The 15,514-nt window shown below is 40.6% G+C and overlaps 1 protein-coding gene across 1 annotated transcript; it reads left to right on the top strand.

Moving 5' to 3' along the window:
- Positions 1–6,723: 6,723 nt before the first annotated feature.
- Positions 6,724–13,120, top strand: LOC108439231 (olfactory receptor 1E1-like; the record flags this gene model as incomplete). The annotated part of the gene is made up of 3 exons (XM_017717501.2): positions 6,724–6,739; positions 9,574–10,364; positions 13,106–13,120. Coding segments are annotated over 3 exons (822 nt in total), but the record flags the coding sequence as incomplete, so codon positions are not given.
- Positions 13,121–15,514: the final 2,394 nt, after the last annotated feature.

The raw sequence follows: 15,514 nt of genomic DNA, 5'->3' as shown, positions 1-15,514 counted from the left end.
AAGACGTTGTTTAATCCCCAATTTTTTGCGAAATCAATCTTACTGTCTTATCCGCAAACTCTTTCCCATTATCTGAGGAGATCCAATCTGGAAGTCCCCATCTACAAAAATTTAGCTACTGATAAAGCGTCTTTACACTAAGTCGGGCAGGCCTCAGTCCACATCATGAGTGACCAAAACACTTTACCCAACTTATGTGCTCCTGTCACTACTCTCACTGCTTCGTCAGCTGGTTTATTCCCTTGCGTAACCCTTGACACATCTGTTTTATGTGCTGCACATTTAACTATTGCTATTTCTTTAGGCTTCATCATAGCAACAGCTTCATTATTTGAGCATGATGTCGTATCGGAGAACCATCCATTTTCTTAAACCCTCGGTTCTTCCAGATAGCACCATAAAGATAACATACATTTTGGCAATATGCACTATCAGACCAATAGTGACAAATAGTCACTCGTTTATTTTCTGCAAGTAAACAAGCTTCAGTTAACCCCACTAGTTCTGCAAGCTGAGCAGAAGCAGGTTGTGGTAGTACTTCAGCCTTACTCTAGGTCTGCTTCATGCAATGGGATAGCTTGCAAGTCCGAGTTTTCTGAGTTTTGAATATCTCTCTGCTTCATGAACACAATCATGTGGCTCTCCATCCTCTGGTGTTGGCAAATGCTCAGCTGGGTTTGTTGTAACACACCTTGCTAGGGTGACGTCCTCTTGCTCTAAAAGCCTATAATAGTCTCTAAGCCTAGGCATAGTCAATGTATACTTGCCATTGTTCAAAAGATTTCTGAGACTATGATGTGTAAGAATCGTCACCGGATACCCCATTGTGACAGATGATGCCTTTTCATACATTAAATAAGCTCCCACCATTGCTCTGCAGCACAGTGGTAGACCCAATTCTACATCTGAATAAGCAGTAGAATAGTAAGAAATAGGTTGAGGATTTGTTCCTAGACCTGTTGGCTGACAAATAACTGCACACGCATATTTACCTCCAGTAGAAGTGGACACTCCACTTCTCCACAAAAAATTCTTAGAATAATCTGGCAGCGCTAACGCTGGAGCTTCTTGTAATCTCTGTTTGAGTGTCTCAAATGCCAAAAGGCCATCCTGTGTCCATGAAAGATTACAGTGAAGCTGAGCATTCCCTGTATCTTTAATCATAGCCCTCAAAGGCCCTGTTAAACTAGCATAATCCTCAATCCACACTGAGGAGTAATTATGAACAAATAATTATGTCATCTACGTATTGAATGACAGTGCTTTTTAATACCTGATCTACTCCTGCCAAATCATCCTTCAATACTTTGTTAAAATGTGGTGGCTGTGTTTGAAGCCTTGTGGCAAACGTTCGAATTCCAGAAACTGTCCCTTATAAGTGAAACCAAATAAACCCTGACTCTCTACACTAAGTGGAATACTAAAAAATGCACCACACAAATCTAACACTGTAAAATGTGTAGCTCCCGGTGGAATTTGAGCTAATAAAGTATGTGGATCTGGCACTTCTGCTGGAAAATCAGCTACTACTTCATTTACCGCTTTCAGGTCATGCATCAAACGATAGAAGTCTTCTGGCTTCTTCACAGGTAACAAAGGTGTATTACTCTGTGGATTTTGTGTTATCTTCAAAACATCAGCTTTCAACAGTCCTTCAATTTGTGGTTCAATTCCTTGCATAGCCTCTTCTTTTAGTGGATATTGCTTCTTCCAAGGTGGTCTAACTCCTGGTCGGAGCTCAACCTTCACTGGTTGTGCTGACTTCACAAGTCTAACATCAGTACTATTTTGAGACCACAAACATTCTGGCACTTGCTGCAGCATCTCCTCTCTCATAGAGTTTGCATCCATCTTGGCACTGCAAATTGATTAATGTGTCATCCACACAGTTTGTGGCTGACCCTGTCCTTGAGCAGTGATCATAATTTTCAGAAATCTCTGCTCTTCACTCTTCCAGATGGCCAAATTCTCCTTTATTGGTGCAAAAACAGCTTTCTCTGCTTCTGCCATCATTTCTCCTACATGCTTCTGCTCAAAGCCCTCGGACACCAGCAATGTTACATAAGGCACACTCTTTTCCACATCAAACTCTCTTTGCAAATAGTCATCTTTGTCTATTTTCATTGCTGCTCCTTGTGGTCTCAAAATTATACATCATGAACAAAGTTGAACTTGGGTTGAAGACTCAACCATTCTTCTGGATTTGACTCAGCAGCATTTTTATAATGCTTAAGCGTACAGTGTAGTGGATACTCTGGAAGCCTCACATCAGGCATGTTAGCTACAATTAACTTCTCCCACAGCTTAAACGGCTCCAAGAAATCTGCAGAAAGATTTCCAATCCAAAATACTGAAGAAACTTCAGTCTCTATTGTCATCAGCAGTTGGTGAGCAACATCATTTGGGACTTCAACCAGACAGCCATCTGGTGTGCATTTAATTGTACAGTTCAATTTGTACAAAGCATCTCTTCCCAAATGCGAAATAGGTGTATGTTCTGACACCAATATAGGTAGTGTTGTCTTCTGATCTTTATAGCCGAGCTCAATAGGTTTCCTAAGAGGAATCAGCTGTTTTACTCCCTCAAACCTGATCGTCCGAATCCATTGACCAGACATGGGGAGGTGTATAGCATCTTTAGGCCTAATACAGGTGAAAGCTGCTCTGCTATCTACCATCACTTCCAATGGTTTGTCATTTATTTTCACCTCTATTGTTGGATCTCTCTCAGGCCCTTGAGACACTACCAGCTGACACCTTCCCCTCGAGTTCTTTGGGCACCTCTAAAATCCTGGTATGATATAAGGGTTCACTGGTCCCCTGAATGGTCTTGGTTGACCTCTGAATCCTCCTCTGAAGTTTCCTCTGAAGTTTCCTCGTGGCATGTTGCCCTCACGAGCAAAGTGACCAAACTGTCCACAATTATAGCACACTTCTGGAGACTGTTGGAAATTCGGATTAAATCTTCCTCCTCTTCCTCTTCCTAAATTTCCTCTACCTCTTCCTCTCCAAGTTTGAGCTTGGCTGTGGCCAAGTTACAACTGGGACCGCTGATGGTGGCTGGGTGTGGTTGGTTGGTGTAGTGGTTAACACCTTTGCCTTCTATACTGTAGACTGGGGTTCAATCCCCCACCAGGGCAAGCACCCTACACTATACCAATAAGGGTCCTTGGGCAAGACTCCTAACACCACCTTGGCCTACCTGTGTAAAAATGATCAAATTGTAAGTCGCTCTGGATAAGAGCGTCAGCCAAATGCCATAAAGGTGAAGGATGACGGAGGCTGAGCCTGATTCAACTGTGGTTGATTTAATGGAGGCTGAGTTTGTATAACTAAAGCCTGCTTTTTCTCTTTCTTATTATCCACCAGCTGTATCTGATTTAATTTCCTGAGGATTTCTTGATCCTGTTCTTTCTTGTCTTGCTCCTTTTTCCTGTATAGCTCAATCTGGTGGGCTATATGGTCCATATAAACACCTTTTGCCATACTTCCAAGGCCATTTCTGCCAGTTTGCTCCTCACTGGTAGGGGCAACCCCTTCTGTATTTTGGCTCGCAAAATGGACTGTTCCATTTGGTTCAAATTTCCTGTAACATTTCTCCACACTTGAAGGGCTCTTGACACATAAGTCCCAGTGGCTCAATCAGAATATTATCAGGATGCACATTTGTCGGAAATGTATCTCTCAATGCTCTCCACATCTCCTCTAATTGCAGAAATCAGCTCTGGATCATTCACAGCAGTACCCACATATCGATTAAGTCCTGATTTCTGTAAAATCTCTTCCATGGCTGGAACCCCTAGGAGATTAGCTAAAAGTATCTTGATATCTCCTATGGCAGGCTGTGTTCCCACCATGATCTCTTCCAGCTTTGAAATCCAAGGATGTGCTCCTTCCTGAAGGGTGGGTAACTTCTCAAGTATATCTGACATACCAGTACTCAGCCAAGCCTTGTACTCCAAACTCTGTCCACGACCACTGGATACATCTTCTCAAATTTCTTCCCTTTTCTTGAGCGCAGCGCATATTTCATGTCAAATTTTTAGAACCTTCTTTCCGCAACTTCTTCTTCTGTATCTGCAATTCTTCTAATTGGTTCTCCAATGCTTTTCGGCTTTCAAATCCAGTAGATTTGTCCAGGTACGAAAGACATTGATCTATACTTCTTTTAACCTCTCTTAAAGCTCTCTGTCTATCCTCTTCTATTTTGGTACTGGATGCTGGAAAAAATGCTCTCGCAGACAAAAAACCTCACTCACTGAATCTCCATCACTGTCCCCATTCAGACTTTCATCAGAGCTATCATCTCCTGAATGAACCTCTCTCCTCCAGGATTTGTCTCCTCTTTTTTCCGCTTTAGCCAGTATCCGCCTGACTGCAGGGTTATATCCTCCTCTTATCTCACTTTCACTCTGATCACCTTCATCTCCAGATTCCATCCTCCTGATTCTCAATTCACCCTTTGTTTCCAGACATGTCAGTTTCTTCTTACTTTTGGAGCTTGGATACATTCTTGTTGTTTCTGCTCGCCCTGCTTCTATTACTTTATCATCATCATCTCTGATGTGATAGTCACCTTTTTGGCTGATCACTGGGAGCTGGGGGTAAGTGCCCTTGAACTTCACTTCCTTCTCATAAGGTGGGGGCTTTTTAACCGGGTCCACATGTGAGAAAGGCACATTAACTTCCATCATCCGACTTTCTGATTCCTTCAAATTTCTTCCTATCTCTTCCACAGCTTTCTCTGTCTCTTTATCAGCTGCTATCTTTTTCTGTCCTTCATTTTCAAAATAACTGAAGAATGCCCAGTTCCACCTGTCTTTTTTCTCTACGTTTCTCTCCCTTCTTACCTTTCTTTTGATCCGCTTTGTATGTGGACACAAGCACTTGCATTGTTTTGATTACATCTGGGTTGAGTGTCCCCTCCACTGGCCATGGCTGTTCTATGTCAGGCCAACGCTTATACCATTTATCTGATACTTTTGCAATGCCTTTAACTAAAGGATTACTTTTCTGCACAACATCAACCGGAGTAATTACATTTGACACCTTAGTTTGCTTTTTTGTCATTTTAACAAGTCTCTTATTAACCCTTATTATTAATTAACCCTTATGACAGTTAAACTATGCACTAAAACCCCACAATTACTTGAATTACTCCTTTTCGACCACTATTTGACCGCAAGTCAACAAATGAAGTGGACTTCAAAGACGCTGAGGACTTTGTTGACAAGATAGTAATGTACAAACTCCAAAACTCTACAACTCACAATATAATTTTCAACCCTAAATGAACATTGTAGTGATAAATAAATCAGTCAGTCAGTTGCCAAGTTTCTGGTAAAAATCACTGTGTATAGTGTACACATTAACCTGCCTGTGTAGTTCATTAACCCTAAATTGACAAATTTCTTTTATTCAATAAAAAATGAACACACTGGACACATATAGACAGTAATGACTAAAACTGAACACACTTATATCTATATGCAAATTTCTAAAAGAGTTTGAGAAACAGTTTGTGGATAAAACACTAGCCTTTTTAGTTTGTTTAGTTTTAGTTTTAGTTTAGCCTTTAGTTGCCCACAGATGTCTTCACTGGAACTCAGGTTATGTAATGCACTGGCTTTCCACCCAGAGTCGTCCGGTTCTGTCTGCTCACTCAGAAAAAAGTGAATAGGATACAACAAACAGTTAATCCCAATCCATTCTTTTAACAATGCACACATTTATACACTTTATCTGTCAGCACACAGGTTATTTATATTCTATAATCACTGTGTTCCCAACTATAATGTCATATCATGCAATATAACACCCTCCTGTCCTTCCTGGGGGCTCATTAAAACCATACGTCCCCTCATAGGAGGCTCATAGATTTAACCAAAGTCTCTGAAAAGAGGCTCATAGATTTTACTTAACTCTTAGATGCCTACTATATAATCAAAAAGTCCTCTTTTCTAGAGCTCATGTCACATTTAACTACTACTGTTCCCCGAAGAAGGCTTATTGCTGTTTATAACCAATAAAGGTATAACAAAACATGAAACTCCTCATCCATACATCTTTTTTCCTCCTCACATCAGTAATATTCAAGTTTCATTTAAATTGTATTATTTAATAACTTCTTAATATATATTCCTAACCACTTAAACACACACAAATCTCCACACTTTTCCCTTAAACTAAAAAGTCCTCCTTGGGGCTCATGAAAACTAATACAATGGCAAAAGTCCTTTGTGGGGCTCATTCAATTTTTCAAGCCAAACACGTCCCCCTTAGGAGAGGCTCATGAATTTATTTTTTCAGCAAAGTTTACAAGGGCTCATAAATTTACTCAGATTCGTAAAGTACACAAATTAACAAATCTTAAACTGTCCCCTTGGTGGCTCATGAAGTTTTAACCATATGAAACAATATCATTCCTTATCAATATACAACTCTCATAAATCCATACTCTAAGAAAAACACAGCGGGTCCGCGACAGAAAAACCAGCACACTCAGAGGACATAAACATTTCACCCACAGAAAGAGAAGAAGGAGGGGTGGCGCTCAGACACAGACACAGACACAAATCTGTGCACACACATTTCTTACACAGAAAGGGAGGGGCTGACACACAGACGAAGTCCAGCTTCGTGAACACACACACACAAACTGCCCCACTCAGCACACAGAGAGAGAGAGAGAGAGAGAGAGAGACCAATCCCCCTTTCTTTTTCTCTCTCTTTCTTTCCAAAGAACAAAAAACTTTACAACACACACAGAACAAGCTCAGCATCATCCCAAAAAAAAAACACAGACAACATCTAATCCTCAAAGTCAACTCATTCATACGTTACTATAGCATGCTATTTGCCGCCATTCACTTTTCCCTTTATTTTCATCTAAATTTCTGATACCTTTATGAAGTGTAAATTATTCAATCAAAAGCTGCATCATTCACTGTTCGTCAACTAGTGAAAGAGTGGGAACTTTTCCTGATTGAATATTCCCATTTACACTTTCAGTTCTTTCTCTTAACGAACTGACCCAAAACATCACCTAGTGATTTTTTCAGGATTTAGGCCCATCTAATGGCCTCCCTCTGAGGGCTTTCATCCAAATATGCGGCTTCTTTTAATTATCTCTCTTTTTCCTTATTACTCTTTTCACGTGAACACACACACTTGGCACTCAGCCTGATATTTCGCATTCATACTGTACTTCATTTTTCATTCAGAAAAACGTAGGGATACAGTGATTATCCTCATTTAATTCTCTTTTCTCCACTTACTTCATTCTCTTTGTTCCTTCACTTTTCTCTATTAACTTTAACTACCAAATTCCCTAGGCCCAGGGTGTTCTCCCCAAATTTAGACTATTACACTTATTTCTCAAAATCCAAGTTTCACACTGTGGCGAATGGAAAACACATGACTTACTGTTAACGAGATAAAAGAGCCCTAATCTGTGTTATGCTTGCATGGTGTCAATCAATCCCACTTCTAGTGTTACATACTAGTGTTACTTACTAGTGTTACTTATTAACTTCTTTTTAACTTTTTTTCCCTTTATTCTCTTTTTTCCCTTTATTCTCTTTACTCCCCCCTTTTATTGTGGCGGGCACCCCACAATAAAATCAATTTAGCAGAGACAGTCGACACCCCACCGACACAAGCAAACACCAGGATGTAGAGGAAGCACAACCACATCAGATCCACACGGTGCGATCCAAACGGAAACCTCAGTCTCTACCAGCGCTAAGACCAGTGCCAAAAAATTGAGAAAAAAACACACCGCAAACAGCCGGCAAAGGCGTTGACCCCAGCGGGAAGCAGAAGACTGAAGAATCAGATTGGAGTCCAAGTCCGTGACGCCAAAATTGTTGTTTATTCTCAGTTGTGTAGATGGGATGATGAAATCTCTGTAGACACTATCTGAATTTAAAACGTTAAACAACTTTATTTCAAATTAAAAGATAGCGCTAAAAGCCCTTGTTGCAGAGACCCAGAAGCCAATGTGGAATCTTCTTCAAGTCCAAGATGCTTCAGCTTTTTAAACAAAATTTACGCACACACATAACGCAAAATCCATACATTAACATGTGAAAACATCTGGAAAAGCTTATTCTTACAGCTGACAAGGCAGCTAGGCAGCTAGGGCCTCAACTCTCCCTTGGGATCCTAGAGCCCCAAGCTCGGGCTCCGTCGACGCACACAGAGCCTTCTCTTTTCAACCAGGGCTCCGTTGAAACATATGGAGCCTTCTGATAGTACTTTCAGACAGCAAACAGCTACATGTATATTAGAGCCCAATATCATCAATATCATATATAACATTTTATCAAGCCTGATACACTTCACCACATAGGTCTGTAGCGATTGACTCTACAGAAAGTTGGTGACCTCTGCACACTACTCAGCATCTGCTGACTCCAATCTATCATTTTACATGACCTATCACTTTATGGCTGAGTCATTCCCAATCACTTCCACTTTGTTATAATACCACTAACAGTTCACTGTGGAATATTTAGTAGCAAGGAAATTTCACGACTGGACTTGCACAGGTGACATCCTATCACATTACCATGCTGGAATTTTTGTAGAAGCAGAAGCATGCCTAGGTACCTGGCTTTATACACCTGTGGCCATGGAACTGATTGGAACACCTGAATTCAATGATTTGGAGGAGTGAGTGAATACTTTTGGCAATATAGTGTACACACTTTATTTTTTCATTACAAGAAATTGTTAGGAGTTCTCTGAATGCCCGAAAGGTTCATCACTTAAAAAATATGATTTGTGAGGATTTTTTTTCTCCTATATGAGCTGGAAAACAACTAAAGATACAGTACATCTAAGCTGCCTTTAAAGGCTGGATAAACATGGGTGTATGGCAGGCAGCATATTATGCAAAAAGTTAATTCAGGCATGACCTGCTGCCTTTCTGGAGTTACATTGCAGACACAGACGTGACAGTCCTGCATTCTGATTTATCATCTATTGTAAAAGATAAATTTATGAGAGAATTCACTATTGCATTTTCTATTTCACTGAAAATGTATTCTATTTTAGAAGCATACAGCAATCCCTACAGAGAGATTTAGGTTTTTTTCTGTTTTCTTTTTTTGTGGGGGGTGGGGGGGGTGTAGAGGGTGGTGGGGTTGCTTTGAGGATGACGCAGACATAGATCTCTTATAAATCAGTTTGATCTCTACCAAAATTCTGTTCCAAAAGATTCTGCCCTGCTGCACAAGGTATTGTAAACCACTGTGAATCAGTATAAATGCTGTTTCAATTCATTAGTATTGCACAGATGGTCATTTGCTATTGCTATATTTTGTATTGTATGTTACAAATTCTATTAATCATTGCTATTTGCATTTACATTTTGGTTATTTCGTGTGTGATGAACTGTTTGAAAGGTCTAAAACTATCCTTTCTTACATTTTATTTAAGATCACTCTTCTGACATGAATTCCATGATGTTCATTGAGAATGCTACATTCGTGCGCCCCCCCACATTTTACATCAGTGGTTTGAACAACATGTCCCATGCAAAATATTACTATATATTTCTATGCTTTGTGTACGCTGTAACTGTTTTGGGAAATTCATTTATAATAGGCACTATATACCTAGCACGAACTCTGCACACAGCAAAGTACATAGCTGTGTTTAACTTGGCCTTCACTGATCTCTGTGGAAGCTCTGCTATTATTCCAAAGTATGCAAACATGTTTCTGAGTGAGAACCAGTACATACCTTATGAAGACTGTCTGGCAAGCATGTTTTTTGTTTTTGTTTTTATGACCATGCAGTCCTTTACTCTGCTTGCTTTATGCTTTGACAGAGTAATTGCTATATGTTTTCCTCTGAGGTATCATGCTATTGTCACCAAAAACATAATGACTCTGATCATTGGCGTTATGTGGCTTGTCTCTGTATTTCTTGTTTCTATCCGTATAGCTTTGATTGCCAGACTGTCCATCTGTGGATCTACTACAGTTAATAGTTATTTCTGTGATCATGGCCCTGTCTACAGACTAGCCTGTAATGATAATTCTCCTAACCACATGATGTCCTATGTCAATATTTCTGTTGTTTTTTGCTTTCCATTGCTACTAATAGCTCTCTCCTATGTTTGTATTGGTGTTGCTTTGAGTAAGATCTCACAGGGTGCTGATCGAATGAAAGCTATGAAAACCTGCACTTCCCATCTCTTATTAGTGGCCATGTATTATCTTCCCATCATTAGCATTTATATTACTGCTCATACAACAGACATAAATCCAAATACTAGAATAATCAACTCAGTCCTAACACAAACAATTCCACCTATGTTAAACCCCATCATATATACTCTGAAGACAGAGGAGGTATTGCAGTCTATTAGAGTACTCTATAAACGTGTCAAGGTAAACTTTGCAACGGAAAATAATTTGAAAAGCATTGCAAAGAATTAAAATGGTATAATAACAGTAGTTTTACTTACAGGCATGAAGCGGTGCATCAGTCATTTTTTTTCTTCTCACAAATGACTAAAATCCCTGACATCCTGCTTCAATCTGATAAAATGTTTCTTAAAATGTTTTTTTTTTTTTTTTTAATTTTTTTTTTTTTATTATTATGAAATTAAGCCCATCAATGTAGTTTAATATACTGCAAGTTAACAATGTGCATAAAATTAAAACATTTATGTAGTTAGCATTTAGGTAAAATGTTAAAAAATAATTACTAAATAAATGTCAATACATTGCTTAAATATTTACAAAAATATTCCATAAGGACTTTGAACCTACACGGTTGTTCTTTAATTTTACAGTTATATGGCCATTATTAAATCAATTCATACATAAGAAATATAGGCATTTCAGAGGCAGCTACCAAGGCGGAAAACACACATTTAAAAAAATTTAACTTGAAAATTAAATTTTTTCTTCAGTTTAACATATGCTTTCTCATGCATTATAAAGACACCTGTTATTATTAAGTAAAAAAGAAAATTGTAATTTAGGTATTGTTTTTACCCTGTCATTTATCTGTAAAAGAAAGGTTATTTTGTTATTGGATGTCACCAGTCTCATTGGTAAGAGGTTGGCAGTATAGGGAGTGTGGACATTGTATAGCAGCAGAGTACAGCATAGTTTGCTTCATAAATTCACTTAATAAATTTGCTTTATAAATAGCATTTGGTCTCCCAATTACCATCAATTACCATCTGTTTAATTAATCAGGTCATTTCTGCCAACATGTCTATAGAATTTTAATGCTGTGTTAACTCAATGTTGGTGTATATTCAAATATAATCTTAGCTGTCTGCTTAATCACAGAAATGTATAGCTTGTAAAAACATTCAAATAACATATTCATTATTTTTAATGTTGCACTTCAAATATTAACTGCATCACAAAAAAATCTTTCTCTTTCTTTTTATAAAAAAAGTTTGATGTGGTATGTAAGCACTGTTAAAGTTTCAAAATGTAGCATATAGGCTCCAGTCCACACGGTCTATATATGAAAGCTGCACCAATAGGCTGCTTCGATTTTGCCTGCATTGTGATGTCATGAAAAGTGTATTTATATATGTCCACATTCAGCCCACAGCATGTAAGCCTTGCATGTTCACGCTGAAGTTATAAGGAGTGTTTCAGCCCAGGCTGATTTTTTTAAGAAGGTACAATAAAGGCCAGCGAGTCAGCATAGAGACAATTTACATATATCTATTATAAAGAGACAGTAACAAAAGTAGTCTATTTAATTCAAATTGATAAAGATAATTTGTCAAAATAGTAAAAATGAATTATGACTGTTTTCAGTTCATAAACCCACGCAAACATAATAAGTGTACCTCAGGGCAACAGATAAAATACGAGAAAAAATTACAATATGGGTACTTTAAAACTTGTATTTGAAGATCAATGGAGTATGTTAGCATATGCAAAACTAGTCAACTGTCATTAAAGAAGACAAGATGAAAGTCCATTAGCTCACATAGAGCCTATTATCAAAAAGAGACTGTCAAATTGGTTACTAGCACAGAAATTTTGTTATAGCTACATGTGACAAAACATCGCTTTTTTACACTGTCCTGAGAAGTCTGTATGTGAATAAAACAACTATGATGGTGAAAGTATGAGTGAGAGTGTTTATTTGACCAGGAAATTTGGCTGATTGGTACACATTTATGATGTTTGAAATTCAAGGCTAGAACTCAAGGCGTAGCTGTAATAGTCACAGTTTAAGATTAAGATGCCCTTATTAGTCCCACAATGGGGAAATTTCAACTCCGCATTTAACCCATCCGTGAAGTGAAACACCACATACACACTAGTGAGCACACACACACTAGGGGGCAGTGAGCACATTTGCCCGAAGCGGTGGGCAGCCCAATCCGCAGCGCCCGGGGAGCAGTTGGGGGTTAGGTGTCTTGCTCAAGGACACCTCAGTCGTGCTGTCGGCTCTGGGGATCGAACCGGCTTCTGGTCATGAGGCTGGATCCCTAACCTCCAGCCCACAACTGCCCCCCAACTGTAACCAAATAACAGTGAGGAACAAGACTATCACACAATTTCTTACCAGACATTACATTCATACATTTGTCACCTTTTCTTCATTCTTTCTTCAAGAATTTTTATTTTCTATATGTGTTTAGCACACTTGAGATATTGAGGATCAAAGATTTCACATTCAAAATAGCAAAAACTCTAATTCAGTTCACTTTCATATCCTAACAAAATTGTCACCTTGAGATACCTTTTTTCTAAATGTTAAAATCCTTGGATAAAAGCCTTTTCTGGAATGGACCAAATGCATTAAGAACCTTTTGGTAGTTCTCCAGGTTTAGAAATACTAGGTTGTATCCACAAATAAATCCTCACTGGAATGGCAACTTCACCACACTATTCAACATTCCAACCCTGTTTTTACAAACACTTAAAATACATGATGTGTATATACATACTGGATAAAGGCAGTTGCAATGTAATACATTACAATACACTTTTTGACATTAGTTTTATTTTCTCCAGATATTACATTAGTCTTGTGTCATCCTGTTTGGTGTGTGAATGATGAAGAGGATTGTGTTAAAAGCATGTACATGTGTTTGCCTTGTCAGTTTTCTGGCTGGTAGTCCATCATTTTAAGCCTATACCTACCCAAAGCCTGTGTAGAGCAGTGTAGTGTTTAAATATTTTACAGACAGACACACACACACACACACACACTATATATATATATATATATATATATATATATATATACCCTCCCATCGACCCACCACCGATGGGAGGGGCAGTAGTAGGGGTGCGGTGCATTGTGGATCGGGCAGTGTCCGAAGGCGTGGGCCTTGGCGTTCTGATCCTCGGTTGCTGAAACTGGCTTTTGGAACTTGGAACGTTACCTCACTGGTGGGGAAGGAGCCTGAGTTGGTGCGCGAGGTTGAGAGATACCGGCTAGATATAGTCGGGCTCACCTCAACACACAGCTTGGGCTCTGGGTCCAATCTCCTTGAGTTGCCCATGGTGAGAGGCGGCGGGCAGGTGTGGGCTTTCTCATAGCCCCTCGACTCGACGCCTGTATGTTGGGGTTTTCCCCGGTGGACGAGAGGGTAGCTTCCCTATGCCTTCGGGTTGGGGAACGGGTCCTGACTGTTGTCTGTGCTTATGCACCGAACAGCAGTTCAGAATACCCAGCCTTCTTAGAGTCCTTGGAAGGGGTGCTTGAAAGTGCTCCTCCTGGAGACTCAATTGTCCTACTGGGGGACTTCAACGCTCACGTGGGCAATGACAGTAAGACCTGGAGGGGTGTGATTGGGAGGAATGGCCTCTCTGATCTGAACCCGAGTGGTGTTCAGTTTTTGGACTTCTGTGCAAACCACAGTTTGTCCATAACGAACACCATGTTTGAACACAAGGATGTCCATAAGTGCACATGGCACCAGGACACCCTAGGCCGCAGTTCAATGATTGACTTTGTTGTCATGTCAGCGCACTTGCGGCCATGTGTACTGGACACTCGGGTAAAGAGAGGAGCTGAGCTGTCAACTGATCACCACCTGGTGGTGAGTTGGATCAGGTGGTGGGGGAAGATGCCAGTCAGACCAGGCAAACCCAAACGTATAGTGAGGGTTTGCTGGGAACGTCTGGCAGAAGAACCTGTCAGATTGATCTTCAACTCACACCTCCGTCAGAACTTCGACCAGATATCGGGGGAGGTGGGGGACATTGACTCAGAATGGGACATGTTCCGCTCCTCCATTGTTGAAGCGGCTGACTGTAGCTGTGGTCGCAAGGTAGTTGGTGCCTGTCGGGGCGGTAATCCTCGAACCCGGTGGTGGACACCCCAGGTGAGAGATGCCGTCAAGCTGAAGAAGGAGTCCTACCGGACATGGTTGGCCTGTAGGACACCAGAGGCAGCTGGCAGTTATCGACAGGCCAAGCGATCTGCGGCTTCAGTCGTTGCGAAGGCAAAAACCTGGGTGTGGGAAGAGTTCGGTGAGGCCTTGGAAAGTGACTTTAAGTCGGCTCCGAAAAGATTCTGGCAAACCGTCAGGCGACTCAGAAGGGGAAAGCAGTGTGCCACTAGCACTGTATATAGTGGAGATGGTGTGCTGCTGACTTCGACTGAAGACGTCATTGGGCGGTGGAAGGAATACTTTGAGGACCTTCTCAATCCCACCAACACGTTCTCCAGTGAGGAGGCAGAGTATGGGGACACGGGAATAGGCTTGTCCATTACATACATGGATGTGGATGAAGATGTGGATGAATCCCATGAAGGGGATTAAATGAAAAATGGCTTCACTTCATGTCCTGTATATGATGCTAATTCATATATATTGTTTTTTGTCCTGTGGGGCGGCACGGTGGCATGGTGGATAGCGCTGTCGCCTCACAACAATGAGGGCCTGGGTTCGATTCCCTGGCTGGGCGGTCCTCTCTGTGTGGAGTTTGCATGTTCTCCCCATGTCTGCGTGGGTTTCCTCCCACAGTCCAAAGACATGCAGTCAGGGCAATTGGACATGCTAAATTGCCCCTAGGTGTGAGTGACTGTCTGTGTCTGTCTGCCCTGTGATGGACTTGCAACCTGTCCAGGTGTATCCTGCCTTCTGCCTGAAGACTGCTGGGATAGGCTCCAGCACTGGATGGATGGATGTTTTTTGTACTTTCTAGTTAGCGTCGTGCAAAAAATGTGTTTCACACAAGTCATTACAGAACAATGTAGTAAACCGTAAATAGATTAAGTGACCATAAAGTTTATTATGTAATTTTACAAGTGCTCAAAATGACCTCCTCCAGCTGTGCAGACAACACTAACTCCATAGTCAAATTCGTCCCATGGCAGTTAAGCGTCCCGACGCTTAACTGCCATGGGCGGAATGTCATTGAGCGAACCTTCATCCACAGGACCTGGCTTAAGGCAAGAAACATGAAGCGAGTTAGCCACACAATACTGGGCAGGAAGCTTCACCTTGTACGTAACATCGTTGACTTTAGCAGTAATGCAGAATGGACCAATGTACTTA

Source organism: Pygocentrus nattereri, chromosome 18 (assembly GCF_015220715.1).
Source record: "Pygocentrus nattereri isolate fPygNat1 chromosome 18, fPygNat1.pri, whole genome shotgun sequence".
Lineage (NCBI taxonomy): Eukaryota > Metazoa > Chordata > Actinopteri > Characiformes > Serrasalmidae > Pygocentrus > Pygocentrus nattereri.
This window is presented reverse-complemented; position numbering and strand designations above follow the sequence as displayed.